General features: G+C 38.1%; 1 protein-coding gene across 9 annotated transcripts in view; it reads right to left on the minus strand.

The window, feature by feature from the left end:
* Positions 1 to 19453, minus strand: part of NEO1 (neogenin 1) — a 159191-nt gene that overhangs the window by 85241 nt on the left and 54497 nt on the right. For all 9 annotated transcript variants that reach the window (XM_074354200.1, XM_074354199.1, XM_074354202.1 and 6 more), the window contains exon 5: positions 13264 to 13400. In XM_074354200.1, coding sequence (XP_074210301.1) covers positions 13264 to 13400 — 137 coding nt within the window. The remainder of the gene's footprint in view (positions 1 to 13263; positions 13401 to 19453) is intronic.

Genomic DNA, 19453 nt, shown 5'->3' on the forward strand with positions numbered 1-19453 from the left:
ACATACTTGAGTCTTTGAATGCTATCCTAATATTATCATGATGAACGTTAACTGTGTACCACATTTACACAGAGAAGGCACGGAGGCCTCACGGTGGATTACTCTCACTTGGCATTGTAAGTACGTTGGAAATGCTCCCTAAATATAGTTGAACTCAATCTATAATTTTCAGCTATAATGCTGAAAGCCGCATACAAACGACTTAGGACAATGTTTCTCCAAGTGAGATTCACAGACTACTTGCAGAGGCACACAAAGACACAGAAAGATGTTGAATTTTGGGCCTCACTACATATGCCTGAGAATTCCAAAAGATAAGGCCACAAAAATCATCATTTTAACAAGATCTCCCAGATTATTCTATCATGCTGAAGTGTGAGGACCCTGCATTAGTCACTAAAGGAGACTACTGTATATATGATCCCCATTTTATATACACAGAGAGCCCCCCAATTCTTGTACCTTCCAGGACCACAGAGTTCATTCCTTTGCTCAATCACTAAACAAGTATTTAATGAGCAACTACTAAGCTACAAAGACATTTTACTGGATGCTGTGAGATAGGTAATAAGGACATGCACTTAAAAAACTGTAAGACAGAACAGTATGACGTTTTAAGAGAAGAAGAAAAAGTGTTACACGGATGTGAATTCAAAAGGGAGAGACATAACTAACTAGTGATGCAGAGAAAGAAATACAGAACACTGGACATCGGTCCAGTGTTATCTCACAGGAGGATAACTGGGAAGCTGTCAAACAAAAGGAGTGACTTGTTACCACACACTTTTTCCTTCAATTTAAAAAACTGTGGTAGAACAAACGTAAGACAAAATGGACTATCCCGACCACTTTTAAGTGCACAGTTCAGTGGTATTAGTACATTTATATTTTGGGGCAACTACCATCACAATCCACCTCCAGAACTCTTTTCACCTTGTAAAACTTGAGTATGAGTGTACAATTATCCCCAGAGATCCTTCTTTCAGTTCTCTAGAACTGCTGGAGCACATGGTAATTTCTATTTTTACGTTACTGAGGAACCACCGTACTGGTTTCTACAGTGGCTACAGATTCCCACCAACATTACACAAGGGCTCCATTGTCTCCACATCCTCAGGAACACTTATATTTCCTGGTTTTCTGATGGCAGACACCCTAGTGGGTGTGAGGTGGTACTGCACTGTACCACATATGCTTTTGAACCATTTGATTTTTCACCGTGTTCATAGATCACCTATTTAAAAAATTTGTATTGACGACTAGATACTGTGGATTTATCTGCTCCTTACTCCTCCCTCGTATTCTTTCAGTTCGTTCTGTTATCTTTTGCTTTCTTTTCTCCATTTTTCTATCATTTTCAAAGTTTAAAAACGGAGTAAGTATTCAGTAAAAAGGTGTAAAAATACAGGAAACATAAAATCCTCACCTTTACCAAGTTCATACAATATCACTATACTCCCCAGAGATAAACACTATTAATGTTTTTCATGTGTGAGCCTTCCAAACTTTTTCCTATGTATTTCAAACACGTTATACACATTTTAAAAATACAAAATGGATCAGCCAATAAACACTCTTCTGTACCCTGTGTTTCTCTTTTACTAATTTTACATATCAGTATATAGTGGCCACCTCTTTTGTGACAGCAGCAGGTTGGTCCATAACCTGGAGCAAAAAGACCAAATTAACTTTCTATTCTTACAGAAAATGACTTAAAAAAAATAATTGTCATAGGAGGAGACAATCAAATAAAATGCAGCCAAAACAAATACTACATAAGTGTATGAGACAGTCAAAAATAAATGTTATTTTTTCTGGATTTTTGTATTGTTTGTAGTGTTTATCAGCTTTTAAAAAACTAATTTGTTGTGCTTTTTTCCCTCATTGTAAATAACTGCTCTATTCATTTTCGTACACGGATTCCAAAATAATTTTCACTCTAGGATCCACAAAAGCTGGATCTGCTCCTGATGAGAATAATCTCTGACTGCCTGTTACATCTAATGCTACATTTGCACACATTTTTGTTTGACTAGGCATAGAACAGCTCTAGAAGGATCTAAAGAAATTAACGGTAGTGGCTGCTTCTGTGGAGGGAGGCTCAGACACGGTAATATTTCATTATATATCCTTTTTAAAAATCTTCTGCATATATTACCTATTAAAAATGTTTAAATTAAAGTAATAAAAGTGGAGAGGCATACATTCACCTGGTAGGTGGGGCAGATGTAGTTTTGTAAAAGGGTTAATTATAATTCTTTTGATGTTAATCTATAAATTCAATGAAATACCATTTGATATCCCAAGAAAAATTTTAAGAAAATCTGACAAGCTGATTCCACAGCTTGTTCTTAATTCTATCTATTAAAAAACGTGAGAATCTATATATAAAACAGAAACAGACTCACAGACACAGAAAACAATCCTTTGGTTACCAAAGGGGAAAGGGAGTGGGGTAGGGATAAATCAGGAGTATGGGATTAACAGATACAAACTCCTATACATAAAACAGGTAAGCAACAAGGATCTACTGTAGAGCACAGAGAACTATATTCAACATCATCTAATAACCTACAGTGGAAAATAATCTGAAAAACTATGTTTAACTGAGTCACTCTGTTGTACACCTGAAATTAACAGAATACTATAAATCAACTATATTTCATTGAAAAATTCTAAAAATGTGAAAAAAAATCTTTTTGAAAAGAACGAAGGGCTCTTAACTAAATATCAAAACTACAACTCAGACAGTACTGATATAGAACAGACACACTGATCAACAAAACAGAGTCTAGAAATAAGAACCATGTAATTTTGGAAAATGGGATTATATAGGGGTGATATTTTAAATCACTGGGGGGCAAGAATAGTATTGGGGCAACAATCCATTTGGGAAAATATAAAGTTTGATCTCTACTTATGATATATTTAAAAAACTTCAGATGAGGGGGAGGGTATAGCTCAAAGTGGCAGAGCTCATGCTTAGCATGCATGACGAGGTCCTGGGTTCAATCCCCAGTACCTCCTCTAAAAAAAAGTAAATAAGTAAACCTAATTACTCCCCACTCACAGACACACACACAAAAAGCCTTCAGATAGACCAAGAAGTAAAAATAAACTACAAAAGTATTAGAAGAAAATGGGAAGGAATTTTTTAACTGGAGGGAGGGGAAGGTGTGCAGCCTAACTAAGCAAGATCCACTTTCAAAAGGAAAAATCCCAACGTAGTTAACTGTTTTCTATATGATAAAATATGCCTTAAAATTAAGAGATAAATTACAGGAATGTTCACAGCAGCTTTAAGTTGCCAAAATTTGGAAACAACCCAAATGTCCATCAGAGGGGAATAAACAGCTGTGGCACATTTAAACAGTCGACCACTACTCAGCAGAAAAGGAATGAACTACCGATTCATGCAACAGCATGGCTGAATCTCAAAATAAGCATGTTGAATAAAGCAAGACAAAAAAACAGCACACGCTTGTGCAATCCCATGCATGTAAATCTCTAGAAAATGCCGAGTAATGACAGTGACAGAGGCCGATGTGGCTCCGTGGAGACAAGGGGCGTGAAGGGCAGGTGGGAGGGACACCAGGAGGCACTGGAAAACTCTGGGGAATGACGAATACGTTAAATATCTCGACTGTGGGTAAACATAAAATTTACCCAACTGCACACTTTACATATGTGCAGTGCACTGTATTGTATCAACTATTACCTCAATAAAGCTGCTAAATGACACAGGTGAAATATCTGAATTATTTGCAATTCATATGTCAAAGAATATTCAGAATACATAAAAAGTTCTACAAGTCAATAAAAGACAACTCAAAAACTATGCACTATTTTGTAGCTTCCTGTGAATCTGTATTTCAAAATAAAAATTTTAAAAACTTTCATTATTAAAAAAAAATTGTCCAACAAGAACAAAGAAAATAAAAGTAAGGCAATAAAAATCTAAAAAGATGGCAAACCTCCTGTGAATTAAAAAGCAAAATGTCTTTCCCCCATCCCACTGGCACAGACTAAACAGCTTGATGACAGCGACGTGGGGGAAGCTATGGGAGAACCAGCATATTCCCACTCATACTGAGGAGTAACTAAAGCGATACCACCTGTCTGGAGGGCAAGCTGGCAAGATACATCACTATTTAAAACATGAATACCTTTGACCTGACAGCAGTAATGCTAGGAATTATCATAAAAAGGTAACTAAACGTTAAACCGTACAAATGTATAAAGAGGTTCTTAAAGGTGTCAGTTACGGCAGTAAAACACTAGAAACCACCGAAATGGTTGCTAGGGGCCTGGACAGACAAATGGAAACACTGGAATATTACACAGCAGGGGTCAACAAATTATGGGTCTTTTTTTTTTTTTTACAAATAAAGTCATGTTGGAACACAGTCATGCTCATCAGGTTAGGTACAGCTTATAAGCTGCCTTTCTGCGGCAATGCCAGAACCGAGCAGCTGTGACACAGGCCGCAAGGTGCACAAAACTAAAACAGTGTCTATCTGGTCCTTAAGGAAAATTCTGCTGGCTCTATTGTAATTCCACTACATATAATACAGATTTGCACATCCTGACACAGAAAGACGAGCCCATGATACCCAAAAGACACAGAAAAAAAAAAAAAACACATGAGTATTATCTCAATTTTTAAAAAACATGTATTTTCTCATGAAACCACTGGAAATATATAAACTGAAAGGTTAACAGCAATGTTATTTGTGGGTAACGGGATTTTAGGTGAGTAATTTTTCTTTCCAGATTTCTTTTGCTTTTGTGGAGGGAACTATAAAATACCAATTATTCTTGTAATCTAAAAAAATGATAGAATTATTTCTGTAGTATCAGTTGGATGTCGTTCCCTGAATAATAATCCAGTCCAAACCAGTAAATGATCATTAAGCTTCTTCTGAACTAATTCCTCATCTCCAAAGATGAAAAGCTCGTTCTTAAACACGTTCTTTATTTATCATACTGTTACTGCCACATTTATTTTTCACTCCTTACCATGAAAATTCTCCAAATTGGCCTAGCAGAAAAAAATCTTTGTATACTTTCTCCAAATGCAAATTAAAGTTTAAATTATGTTTGAAAATTCCACACAGCAGCTGAAAATGAACATTCTCGCTCTTAGAGTAAGTTCAGGAAATCTTTGAATTTGCTGCTCAGTTCAAGCCCCAGCAGTTCAATACAAAGCAGAATATATGTTTTCAAACTGCTAGCCCACTGGTGTACCTGGGGCAGGCCAGTGGGCACAGTCAATTTTTCTGCAGGCACTGAAGAAGTACATTGTCTATAGACGGTAAAAACAATAATTAAAACTGGTCTGCTTTTTTCATCAGTCCATGTCAGCAATTCTCAACAATGTCAGTGATTAAATACTCTTCCCAATCAGAGAGGACCACTTCCACACCTTTGTCAAGTGACCTATCAGTATTTCATGAAATCAATGTTTTAAAATATGGAACAGGAAGACAGGATGGAGTAGATTAAAAAAACAGTGCATCTCACATAGTATGGATAGATATTACTTTGTAAAACTTGTTTCAGAGACAGACACATATGTGTATGTTAGATTGTAGCGTTAAGTGTATTTCTTACTATGTGTAGTAGTAAAAATGTTTAAAAGCCATTGGGAGAGAATAAAGACCCTGATGAGGTGGTATACACTAAATAAAGAGAACCAGACTAGGAGTCGAAAGTTCTGGACTCTGCCCTCAAATGTGTTCTGTGATCTTAGGGAGGTTACCTTTCCTTAAAAGGATATAAGAAATATGTATGTGAAAACATCTTTGATAATGCAAAAGACACTTAAAGAACTTGCCAGGTAGATCCATATAACATACATGTGATATAATATACATTATACTTTGTGAATAAAAGTTGCTTGATGACATTCCTACTATAATAAAATTTCTTGGCAAATCAAAAGGGCTCATAATTCCACTGTCCTAACTGTTTCAATTTTTTAAAATGCAGCAGCAACCATTTGCAGCATCCCAAGAAAAAGGTTTAAGAGGAAAACATACTTTGGGGACTTTCAGAAGCTTTATCAATCAGAAGACTAGTAACAACATCTCTAAAGGGTTTCACCAGAGAAAAGGGAACTAAATTCTGTTGCTTATCAGCTACGAATTAGGTATTGTAACACGTACTTAATTAAATCTCTTTCAAGTCTCAAAATGTAAAGCATATATATGTAAAGTATAATTCTGTTATACAATCACTGAAAACCAACCATTATGCTCCCACTAAAAAGAGCTGAGAACAACACCTCTGGCTCACATATTATTTCCTCACTTTAACACATTAGTGTGGTATGGTCTAAATTCTGTGGTTCTCTTTGACCTGGAACTCAGGGCCAATGCTTACAAATAATTTACTTAGAGGTATGGAAAGCCAAGGTCCCCCAAGGTTTTGAAGAAAAGGTGTTTTACCACTGATAATGCAGTGATTAGATTTTGTAATCAGATTTTTTTTTAAAAAACTTGTAATTTGATGAAGACTAATATACTAGGCAAATTTAACTATTTGTTCCAGGCACAGCTACTACCCAAGAACCATATACAGAGGCAAACATATCTGGGATCAATTTGTAAATTACTGACATTTCATAGCAAATTTGGTATTATTCCTTTGCTTCTTCAAAACAAATTCAAATAGCTATACTGAGAAAATTTTCAAATTCAAAAATAATAGAAGTAGAAATCACCTAAAGCAAAGGCCTGAAATTAAATCAGTATTTTAAATTTTCTATTGTCCATTTCTTTCAAGTACCAATAAACAGACAATTCCCTAACACAACACTGTAAGAATCTTTTTAATAAGATGGACAAACATGTGTATCATCTACACAGGAAACCAACCTTGTTTAGAACATCTAGAAAACGCCTCAGAAAGGAAGATGCAGGAATGACCAATAAGCAGATGGTCAAGTATTCAACATCATTAGTCTCGAGAGAAATACAAATTAAAACTACAGAGAGGTACCATTACACACTAGCCAGGACGACTGTAATTAAAAAGACGGACCACACCAAACGCTGGCCAGAGAACGGAGCAAAGAGAACTCACACACATGGCTGGCCGGAATGCAGACTGGTACAACCATTTTGGGAAAAGGTCTGGCATAATACTCAGAAATACTGCTCAGCAACATAATACTCAGAAGTACTACTCGGCAACAGAAAGGAACCAACTGCTAATATATGCAACACCATGAATGAATTTAAAATGTTATGCTTTGCGAAAGAAGCCTTACATAAACAAGTATAGACAACATGATTACATTTATATAACGCTTTAGAAGAGGCAAAACTAAGACACTGGTTAAAAAACAAAAGAGCAGGCAGCTCTGGGGAGGTAAGGAGAGGATTTCCTGGGAAGGGAGCTTTCTCAGTGGCAGTAATACGCTATCTCTTGATAGGGGTTTTGGCTGTACAGTAATGCATATTTGCTGGAATATATTAACATCACACTTAAGATTTGTGTGTTTCACTGTATATAAATCTTACCTCAAAACAAAAACAAAAAACCCATAATTAAAATATTACTCTCTAGCTAATGATGTGAATACTGAAGCACGTGGGGATGTCTGCCACTTACTTTGAAATGTATCAAAAAATTAAGATGAACAGATCAAGTGATAGATGTGACACAGCAATTACAATAAAATGTCAATTGTAGACTCTAGTTGGTGGGTGTCTGCTGTAAAATTCTTTCAATGTTTTATTATGAAATTTCCCCAACTCAAAAATACTGAAAAAAACTGAAAAGATTTTTTCCTTAGGTAAAAAATATTCTTTACCCCATTATTCTTATTAGTTGAAAATTACTATGATTAAGGGTTTTAAAAGAAAAGTACCACCATTTGAAAAACAGCTGAGAAAAAAGAGTAATACCATGTGAGATGGAAATTGAAATGGATGGCGAAGATCAGCATTTTGCCAAATGATCTGGTTTCTGACAATGACACAGAACACCCAACTGACCCTTGTCATTTCTCAGTATTTCAAAGTTCACAAGCCTAATTCTGTCCGTGTAAACTTTCCTCCAAGGCTATAGAGGAAAACTATTTTGGCTGGTGTGATCACTATAGAATTTTAACCGTCACATAAATATTCCTTTCTTAAATAAAAATTCTTACTGCAAAATAACTGACATATAACATTATACATCTTTCAGGTATACAATGTAATGTAACGATTCAATGCATGTAATATTGCAAAATGAGCACCACAGTAAGTCTAGTTAACATCAAGCAACGTAGTTACAAATTTTCTTCTTGTGATGAGAACTTTTAAGAGTCACTCTCTCAGCATCTTTCAAATATACAATATTGTTTACTATACATTACATCCCCAGGGTTTATTTATCTTATAGCTGGAAGCCTGTATCTTCTGGCCTCCTTCACTCATTTCAGCCACCCTCCACCCTGACGACCAATCTATTTTTCTGTTTTCTGTATCTATAAGCTCGTTTTGTTGGTGGTGGTGGTGGTTTTAAGATTCCATGTATCAGAGAGATCATATGGTATTTGGCTTTCTCTAACGCATTTCATTTATATAATGCCCTCGAGGTCCATCCATGTTGTCACAAATGGCAAAGGACAATTCTTTCTAAAAAGTATGGATTCATGATCCTTTTCTGACTCGCAATGTGATATCGAGAATTCAAGGAATAAATCTATCCGTTAAAAACATCAAGTATTATTTATCTCCCTCCACTTTCTGAACAACCATCACTGGACAAGACTGGGCCTCGAAGGCACAGCTGACACACAGTACTGCAGCTTCTGTCATCCGGGGCTGGAAGTGCTCAATCGCTTCTCTGTGTTGCCTACTGCACCCCTGAGGATGAGGACCGTACCCTGTTTGGTTGTATCTCCTGTGACACTGGATTCTGCCTTCTGCCTAATTTACAGGAGACAGTGAAAAAGCACTGCTTAAAAATACCTTTGATACTACTTTTAAGATAGTCACTGAAACTCTGTATTTGTAATCATGGACAAGAGAAAAATCTAAGCAAGGAATGGAGGGGACAGGGTGTAGAATCTCCACCCCTACCCTGCCCAGCTTCCACAAGAGTTAGTTCCTCGTGAGATTTAACCTTAGTTCCCTGCCCGGCCCCTTTCCAAAGTCTGAAAACCACTGACATGATCTCAACCTAAGAAATCTCTTGGACAAAAAGACCAGTAAAATGTTGGTTATTGTTATAATCGGAACTGGGAAACAGTAGAAAGCTTCAAAGAAGGGTCGGGGAACTATTCTTTGAGACTATCTGGAAATGTGAGGAGGGGTGCGAGGATACAGGCAAACAGAGCCATCAAATTGCACAGTATGTTCAGGACACTAAAGGCAGTTTGGTAAAGATGATTTCATTTCTATCCCAGGTCCAGGTGGAAAAGTGCCGGAAGTTTAAGTAACCCTTATAACAACCCATTTAACTGGTTGAAGAAACTAAGATGCAGGTAAGTTAAACAACTTGGCCAAATCCACACAGCTGAGTAAGTAACAGCAGTTCAGACTGGAACCCGGGCGTGCTTTTTACTGCTTCCCTGGGGGACCTCCCACACGTGAAGGATGTGTTTCGTGTACATGTGCCTTAAGGGTATGCTTTTATCTAAGCCAAGAGAACTGACAGTTCTAGTAAATGAGAGTAGAAGACTGTAACTAACCATGAAGTAAAGGGAAGTGAGACCACGAAGACTGGGAGAAAGGGGGAGATGAGGGTCTTAGTGTGGACAGAGATCAGAGAGAGACGAGGAGGAGAAGCAGAATGACGTCAGGGCACCACTTCAGAGAAACACGGTGGAACTGAAAACTTCAGTGCTGGGTTTGTTATGACTACTGACAAAGTCAATTTACAATTTATCCCACAAAAATACAAATGGAAAAATTTCTTCTTTTGGGGAGGAAGAGAAAATGTGTATCACAGACCATTATGAATGTTTTAAGAGAAAAGGAAAAAAAAAATCCTGTTTTAAAAAAAAAACAACTCATGACCCATTTTAAGTGTTATCAACAATCTGAGATGACAGGAAATACCTAATGGGCTAATTCACGTCACAGCATGTGTAGAAATCCCAGGAGCTAATGATAAAACAATAAATTTGAAATATTTAACAGATGAAGAATGAACTTATAACCCTTTCTGCATTAACACTCACTATGGTATTTCCTGTAGGTATAACTTTTTAAAGAATAATAGCAATCAGACAGGAATGACTATAAATATAAAAATAACTGTCTAAATAAATATTTATACAAATATAATCTCTGATCATTTCTCATAGACTGATTTCCTCACCAGGAAAAGAAACAAATACTTTCAGTTGTGGGACAAGATTCAAAATAAAAATTTCCAAAAATGTTTTGGACATAATGACTTCTTATCTGTAAACAGCAAGAAAGACTTCACGTGACACGTTAACATCAATGGCTAGAATTATTGTCACGACCACCCAGACTGAGAAACGGAGTATCAGCAGCCCAGAAACCCCACTGTGCAGTAGCCGCTCACCCTCCTTGTCCAAAAGTGACCACTGTCCTCACTTCTATAACCACAGATTCGTTTTGCTTATGTTTGAACGTTATAAAAATGGAATCAAACAGTCTGTGTTCTTTCATGCCTGGCTTTTTTCTTTCAGTGGTGCTTAATGATTTATCCATGTTGTTGAGCAGTGGTCTGTCCGTCTTCATTGCTGATAACATGCCTCTGCGTGATTAGAACACTATTTATACATTCAACTGTTTCCGGTTGTGATTTACTGCGAATAAAGCTGGTGAGAACATTACTGTGCATGTTTCTGATGCATATATAAGTACACACACACACACACATTCTGACGAGTATACTCCTAGAAATACAACCACTGTATCAGAAGATAGGTCTGTGTGCAGATTTAGGAGATTCTGCCAAACAGTATTTGAAAATGCTTGTATCAACGTACAGTCCTACCAGCACTCAGTGAGAGTCCCCAGTGTTCCTCGTCCTAGCTGACACCTCGTACTGTTTGTTTCTTTAATTTTAGCCAACCTGGTAGAGTACAGTGGTACCTCATTGTGGCATTTACATTCCTCTGAAAACCAATAATACCAACCACTTTTTCAAATGTTTAACAGCCACCTGGAGACCTGTGAGGCGGCTGTTCGAGTCCTGCCCATTTTCTGCTGGTTTACCTATCTTTGTTTGACCTTATTCACCTATAGACTCTTTACAGAGTCTGTATCAGGAATTCAAACTTTTTCTGAAAAGGACCAGATGGTAAATCTTTTAGGCTTTCTGGGCCACGTGGTCGCTATCACACTATTCAGTTCCTCTGCTGTAGTGTGAAATCAGCCACAGTCAATACATACATGAGGGTCACTGTGTGCCAATAAAACTTTATTTACTGACAATAAAATCTGAATTTTATAAAATCTTTCTATGTCACTAAATATTATTCTTCTGGTATTTTCAAACCACTTAAAACTATATAAACTATTTTTAGTTCATAGGTTGTAAAAAAAAAAAAAAAAAAAAAAAAAACGAAAAAAACAAGGAGCTGGCAGGCAGATTTGGTCCGTGAACTATATATAGTTCACTGACTCTTGGTCTAAAGAAAGAGCTTTGTCAAGTTACATGTAAGTCTTGTCAGGGGTTTATCAATGTTCTTCTTTACAAAAAACCAACTTTGCCTTGATAAAACTCTATTTTGAATGTTTAGTTTTTATTTCATTAATTTTTGCTCTTTTCCTTCTATTTTCTTTGGGTTAAATCTGCTATTCCTTTTTTAACTTTTTGAGATGGATATTTAAGTGACTGAGTTTTCAGCCTTTCTTCTCTTCTAAGACATGTACTTAAGGCTATGAATTTCCTCTAAGCATCCCCTATATTTTAGTGATGGTTTCATTGGCACTTATAAAAAACAGAGTTTATCCCTTTGTTTGGTGCAGTATTTTACAAATGTCAATGAGGTCAAGTCTGCTGGTTGTATGTTCAGTTCTTCTTAACTATCTGTGGTTTTGTGTGCATTTGTTTGCTTTGGTCTACACAGTCTATCTGTTACTGAGTGTGTTAAAATCCATCAGCATGACTGTAGGTTTGTCTTGTCTCCTCCTCCTTACAGTTCTCCCAGTCTCTGCTTTTCATATTTGGGATTATGTTACAGGTACACACACATTCAGAACTGTTCTATTGTCCTGGTAGATTAACTCTTATTAATGCCTAATGTCCCACTTTATATCTAGTGACGCATTTTGCTTTTTTGCCTGACATCTACACCAGCTTTTTATGGGGACTATCAGAGTAGGAACGTGGCCACTCTACTTCCCACTCTGAAACCCACAAAATGTACCAAGAGAAACAAACACTCCTGTAAAAAACAAAAGCATCCCAAACTTCAGATTAGGAAGCACTCTATCGGCACAATTTGAGACAAGCTGATCACAACCATCACAAGCTAATGTACAACCTCCATATACCAAGTAATGTTGGATTTCCCTCAAAATAATGTAACGGAGGTCTTACAAGATTTTCATTTGAAACAAAGATAATTGAGGGTGCAGACAAGTCACAGGAGAGACAGCAAGTGCTCCTTTGAGGGGATATTTCCATATGGAAGAAGGGCAAGGGGGACGGGGATAAGGAAGAGACGACATGCACATGCCACGGTCATTTCCTCCGACTGCTGAATCAGAGAAGCTGTAAGGGAGATGCTGCGATGATCAGCATTGGTTGAAAAGAAAGAAATCATCAAATCAACAGGTGACCATGTTAGACTGAGAGCCACAGCGCACTCTCTCCTGGGTGAACTATTCACCCGAAAGGGGTCAACACCAACACGTAGGAGATATATGGTTCGGGGTCAGAGAACGAGAAGTCTTTGTGAGAGAGCACTCTGAGGCAAGAAAAGTGAGCTGGAACCTGCACATGCCCCAGATCACACCCTTTCCCACTTTACTACCACAGATAATAACAACGGTAACTAACTTTGAGCTCTTACCGTATTCTAGTCACTGTTCTGGGAGTTTTACAAGTACTGACTCTTAATCCTCAAAACAACTCCAGCGAGGTCAGGACCCTTGTTATCTCCACTTAACAAATGAGCAAGATGAGACTCAGAGAAGTAAATCTGAGCCCAAGTAGTCTGGTTTAACGCTTAGGTTTCAAACTATTATGCTGTCTTGTCTCTTCCACATGAATGTTAAACAATTAGCAAACCCATCAAGTACACCGGTTTTTAAATTTATACCAGAAATACTTGCATACCTTGTACCGTAAGCTCTGCCTGAGCTTCAATTGTCTCATTTCCATTATCAGCTATACAAGAGTAAGTCCCAGCATCGTCCTCGGTGACATCACCGATCTCCAGGCTGCCGCCTGCCAGCAACACCAATCTTCCAGAGCTGCGTTAAAAAAAGGATACATTTCAGAACAAGGAAGATAATACCTGGGGACATCTCCACATAAACAGAGAAAACACTTGGACAGTATTATGTATGTAGCTATAGGTGGGCTGAGACCAACATAAAACACCAGAATTTAATTCAGTCCAATTAGCTTTGCTCATATTTTACATGCATAAATATCACAAATGCCAATCGAAACCTTTACAATGAATTGCCTCTGACACCTTCATCATTTCCAAAGGGATACTAGTTTTGTGCCAGTTCCATTCCCCACAGTCCATCCCTGCCTCCCTACTCTGCTCAATCTTTTTTTTTTTTTTTTCAAATTATGTAATTTTGAAGTCTGGAATCAATCTGAGAGTCACATCCCCACAGCTCTGCCACACTGAGATGACTAGCAGAGAGGGCAAAGGTCAGGTCAGAGCAGGAGTCATGGGGTCACAGTGCCTACTGAAAGTTTCCTATGGTGGCTTGGCTAGGAAAGGAAGGAAAAGAGGGAGGGAAGGAGAGAGAACAGATGCCGGAGAGCCACTTCCTGGGGGTGGCAGCTGGACGGGAACCAGCTACCACTATGCTACTGTCGACAAGAATGCTGATCATTACTAACCCCGCAGAGTGGCTTAAGTCTACCTAAAGACAGTACTTCATTTTTTGTACAGGTGAAATATTTTTATAAAGCAGTTTTGCTATATAAACATTAAGATGTGTTTTACATTATTTGAAGTTACCTTTGGAAAGGAAAGTAGCTACCAGAAAGCAAGAAAATCTGATCTGCTCTTTCCCTGACTCCCTCTCTCTCTCTCTCTCTCTCCCTGCTGCTTCTTTAAATATTCTCTCCAAATTTAAAGAGGAAGCAAAGTGATCCTATAACAGCAAGGAAGAAATCACAAATCAACATTCCAATCAAATTTTTGTAAGTTGAGTAAGTTTGTTAATTTGCAGAGTTCAAAGAGTTAACAGTTTTATTTTTGAGGTCCTACATCTAAACTGGTTTCCATAGGCAGATTTTTCTCTCAAATCCCACTATTGTTACGTTTCCTGTCTGTATCTATGCTCGAAAAAAAAATGTTCTGATTATAATTTGGCTTTTCATATAGAATTCCTGACAGGGGGAAGTCAGAGGAAATGACCGTTCAGTCTGTACTACACGTCTCATCCTAAGTAAAGTGCTGGCCTGGCTTAAATTTCACTCTGAGGCTGGGTTGTTAGCCTTCCTGAATCCAATCAGCAAGATTAAGTTTCTGGACAAAGAAAGAAAAACCAGAATCAGGTTTTGTGACTTCTCTAAGAAACAGCAGTGTCATGACTAAACTTTATCAAGTGGCCTTTCAATGTGAAATATCGATCGTATCCATATCCTCAAATTTCAACTTTACGTGACGGATTAGAGAAGCAAGAACGATCAGGATAAAATAAACAGAGGCCAAGACAGGGCTTGGGCGCCTCACAAAGTATGAAAAAAATTGCAAAAATTAAAATAAAAAACTTAGTCTTGGACAAAATCACCACTAAGTTTCAGAAATGGAAAACAATGTTCACAAAAGGGCAATCAGCACTACACACATATGACACCAACACTAGTTGGTATGGTACCTTTGAAGATGAGATACAGTTAATTTATATCTCATAACTATACTAAAAATATTCTTGATATTTATGCCTCATATTTGCCTTAAGTGAGTACAGGTACAGTAGAAGTTGGTCTTTCTTAATGAAGCTGACTTTACGTCCCTTAAAAGAAGCCTGGGAGGAAGACTGCCCATTAGCTTGGCAGAATTCATTTAACTTGTTCACATAACATATGATGGCCCAGAGTAAAACGGCAACCAGGCTTTGAGAACTCCAAAGTTCACAGACGCGTGCAGCAGAAACAACTGGGGGAAAAGTATTCATGGTCAACAGACCCAAGTTCAGTTGAGTGTTGCGGGACACAAGGAGTGTCTGTAAAAATGAGTCCCTGAGTAGCTAGGGGTCGGTCTAGGAGAGCTCAGGGCGCTAGGGAGACCTGTTTTCCTTAGCGAAAGGGAAAGGCTTTTTTAAGCAGATCAGTAACATGAGCAGATTCAGTAAAGAAACAAGAGGAACAGAGAAAAGCCTGGAAATTATCAAGCTACTGTAATGGTTCAGAATTAAAGAGGAAAAGATGAATTACAGCAGCAACAACAGGGGTGAAGAGAAGGCAAAAAAGTAACGGCCGCTCTCAAAAAGAGCTGGATGACGAAGTTAAGGAAAAGGATTTATTCATTCATGTAACAAATATCTACTGGCGTGCCTGTATGTGCCAGGTTGCAGCTGGGATGCAGCAGTGAGCAAGAAAATCAACCAGTGCTGTCATGCAACTCAAGGGGAAAGATGGTAATTCTACAAAAAGGTATACCAGAGAACTTGCCAGGAAATCAGAAATAAACAGATTTTCCTGAAAAAAGTGACCCTGGAGCAGTTATCTGAAGAGCGAGCAGGAGCAAAGTAATACTGGGGGAGGAAAAGATTTCAGAAAGAAAGACTAGAACATAAGATTTCAGAAAGCCTAGGGAACTGTGGCATAAAGGATCACAGGGCATCTGGGGTCTGAAATTCACAAGTGTGGTCAGGTGTAGGAGGAAAAAAAGGAAGAAAAAGATGAGAATGGAGCCAGCAAGCCTTTGAAAGCCATTTTAAGAATTTGAGTCCTTCACTCAAAAACAATGGGAAATCCATCATTTTAAAAAGTAGGTGGGGGGTTGACAATGATGTGGTGAGAGCTGAGCTCTGAAAAGGCTGCTCTCGTAGGAGCATGAAGATGTCTCTGAAATGAAGCCAGAGTCCACGCGGGGTTGGAGAAGAGTTGGGGCTTCTGCAGTAACGGCGGTGACAGCTGTCAGTGGCTTGGAATAAGGCGGTAGCAGTATACGTGGATTTCAGAGATATTTAGGAGGTCAGGTGATGGATGGGACAGAGAAGCTGAGGAAGAAACACACGTCAAAGACGACCCTTAAGGTTAGGGCAGGAAGTGTAAAGGAGAACGCAAAAGGAAAACGACTTGTTTAGCTCTTTGCGTGCTGCTGTTATTTAAGTAAGAGAAGCAAGCCTTGTTTAAGGGCAGAAGAGAAGTGGTCACTGGAGAGGGAGACACTGGAGGACGCACAAAAGCACTAGAGAGAATGGAGTTATTACTACTTACATCCAGGGCACCAAAGGACTTCTCAGACACCTCATCTTCCGAAACAGGAGGAAAGCAGCGTAGGTGTAAGCGAAGTCTGACAAACTCTCTGGCACAAAACTTTTTCTCTCATTTGCTTTTTTCTTTAAACTTTTTATTTTGAGGTAACTGTAGATCCACATGCAGTTCTAAGAAATACAGAGATTCCAGGTATCCTATACCTGGCTCCCCACAACAGCAACATCTGGTAAAACTACAACCAGGAGACTGACACTTCCGTCACCAAGTGGGTCCCTTGTTACTGCCCTTTTATAGCCACACCCACCTCCCTTCCTTCCCCCGCTCCTTATTGGCCCCTGGCAACCACTAATAATCTATTCTCCATTTTAGTTAATTCTGTCATTTCAAGAAGAATGTTACATAAATAATCATACAGTATGTAACCTCTGGGGATTGGCTTTTTTTCACTCAGCATAATTCTCTGGAGGTTTGCCCGGGTCGTTCCAAGTATCACAAGTTCATTCTCTTTATTGCTTAACAGCAACTCCACAGTATAGATACACATCGTTTGCTTAACCGTTCATTCAGTGAAGGACATCTGGGCTGTTTCGGGTTTGGAGCTATTATGAATAAAGTGGCTATGAACATACGTGTGAAGGTTTCTGTGAGGACCCAAGTTAATTTCTACAGGATAAATGCCCAACAATGTAAATGTTAGGTCACGTGGCAGCTGCAATACGTTCTTTCCAGAAACCGCCAGTTTTTCAGAGTGGCCGTACCATTTCACATTCCTATCAGCAATGTTGGAGGGAGCCCATTTCCCCACATACTTAACAGCATTTGGAATGGACACTTTAAAAAAAATGTTAGCTATGCTGATAGGTATGCAGTGATACACCATGGTTTTAATGTGCAGCTCCCTACTGGCTAGTAGTGGTAAACAACTTCTCTTGTGCTTATCTGCCATCTGTGTATCTTTTTTGGTGAAAACACCTATCACGCCTTTTGCCCATGTTCTAACTGAATGAATTATATGCTTTTTTTAACTACTGAGTTTTGAGACATCTTTACAGATTTTAGATACTAGGCCTCTGTTAGAGATGTGGTTTGCAAACGTTCTCCCCCACTCTGTAGCTTATCTTTTCATCCTCTCAACAAGGGCTTTCACAGAACCCAAGTTTTGAGTTTGATGAAATCCAGTTTTCAATTTTTCCTTTTACAGATTGTGCTTCTGATGTCAAATCTAGGAACTCATTGCCGAGGCCTCGATTCTGATCTCCTCTTATGTTTCTTTTCTAAAATTTCATTTTGCATTTTACATTTAGGTCCATGACCCATTTTCAGTTAAGTTTTTATACAAGGTGCGGGGCTTCATTTGATGTTCAGTTTTCTGTGTATGGATCAGTGTCCAATTCTTCCAGAAGCATTTGTTGAAATGGCAATCTCTCCTCCATTGAACAGTTTCTGCATCTCTGTCAAAAATTAGTTGGGCATTTTGTACTGGTCTATGTCTGGATTCTCCATCCTATCCCACCGATACGTGTGTCTGTCTAACCAGCAACGTCGGACAGTCCTGATTTCTGTAGCTACACAGTAAGTCTTGAAATCAGGTAAACTGACTGTTGCCACTTAAAAAAAAAAAGTTTTAACTACTCCAGTTCCTTTGCTTTTCCACATAAATTTTAGAATAATCTTATATATATATATCTATAAAAAAATCTTGCTGGGACTCTGACAAGAATTGAGTTAACTTGTACATCGATTTGAAAAGAACTGACATTTGCACTATGCCGATTCTTCCGATCCAGGGACACACACTGTCTCTCCACTTATTTAACTCTTCTTCAATTTCTTTCATGCGCATTGTATAGTTTTTACCACATAAATTTAACAAGCTTTATTAGATTTACACCTATATATTTCAAATTACAAACGCTACTGTATTTATAATTTGTGTTCACATGTTCATTGCTAGAATATAGAAATAAAAGTGATTTTTATGTTTATCTTGTATCTTGGGACTGTGCTGAACTCACATTTGAAATGGGGCTAAAATGACTGAGGAACTAAGTTATTTTATTTATTTATTTAAACATAAAAGCTGAAGCAATACTAAACACAAACTTTACTGTTTTGGTAGAACTACATTTCACTTTAATCAGTACATTGCACAAACTGTTATTGAATTCTGTAGTGCACCTGTGCCAAAAATTTTTCATATATGTGGGGTTTTTTTAACATTTTTTATTGATTTATAATCATTTTACAATGTTGTGTCAAATTCCAGTGTTCTGCACAATTTTTCAGTCATTCGTGGACATATACACACTCATTGTCACATTTTTTTCTCTGTGAGTTATCATATCATATATGTGGTTTGCACCATACTTCTATGGGACAGCCCTGCTCTCAAACAGTGATTCTCAACTGGGGATGATTTTGTCCCCCAAGAGCCATCTGGCAGCAGTTGGAAACACTTGGTTGTCACAACTGCATCTCTTGGGCCAGTGATGGTGCTAAACACCCTACCATGCACAGGATGGCTTTGTTTTGGACGCAAAACATCACCACCACCAGCAGCACCATCTCCGTTCTCTTACCAGAATACAACTGAGAAAAGCACCCACGACAACAGCAAGTAATGAGGGGGGCTGGGAGGGATCAAAGGGTCACTGATGTCAACAGAAAAGGCTTCTGTGGAAGATGAAAAATCTGTGATTCTAGAAGAAGGCTGGTATGATTTTAAAAGGCAAAAACAAACGAATGAGGAATACATTTTCTTTCACTGAGTAAAGAAAAAAACTACTATCAACAAAATGCACATGAGATGAGTGAAAAGTCCCAGGTAGCTGGGGCTGGAACTCTTGCAACAATTTAGGGAAGGAGATCCTGAGGCCTTAAGCTAAGCATA

Source organism: Camelus bactrianus, chromosome 27, assembly GCF_048773025.1.
Source record: "Camelus bactrianus isolate YW-2024 breed Bactrian camel chromosome 27, ASM4877302v1, whole genome shotgun sequence".
Lineage (NCBI taxonomy): Eukaryota > Metazoa > Chordata > Mammalia > Artiodactyla > Camelidae > Camelus > Camelus bactrianus.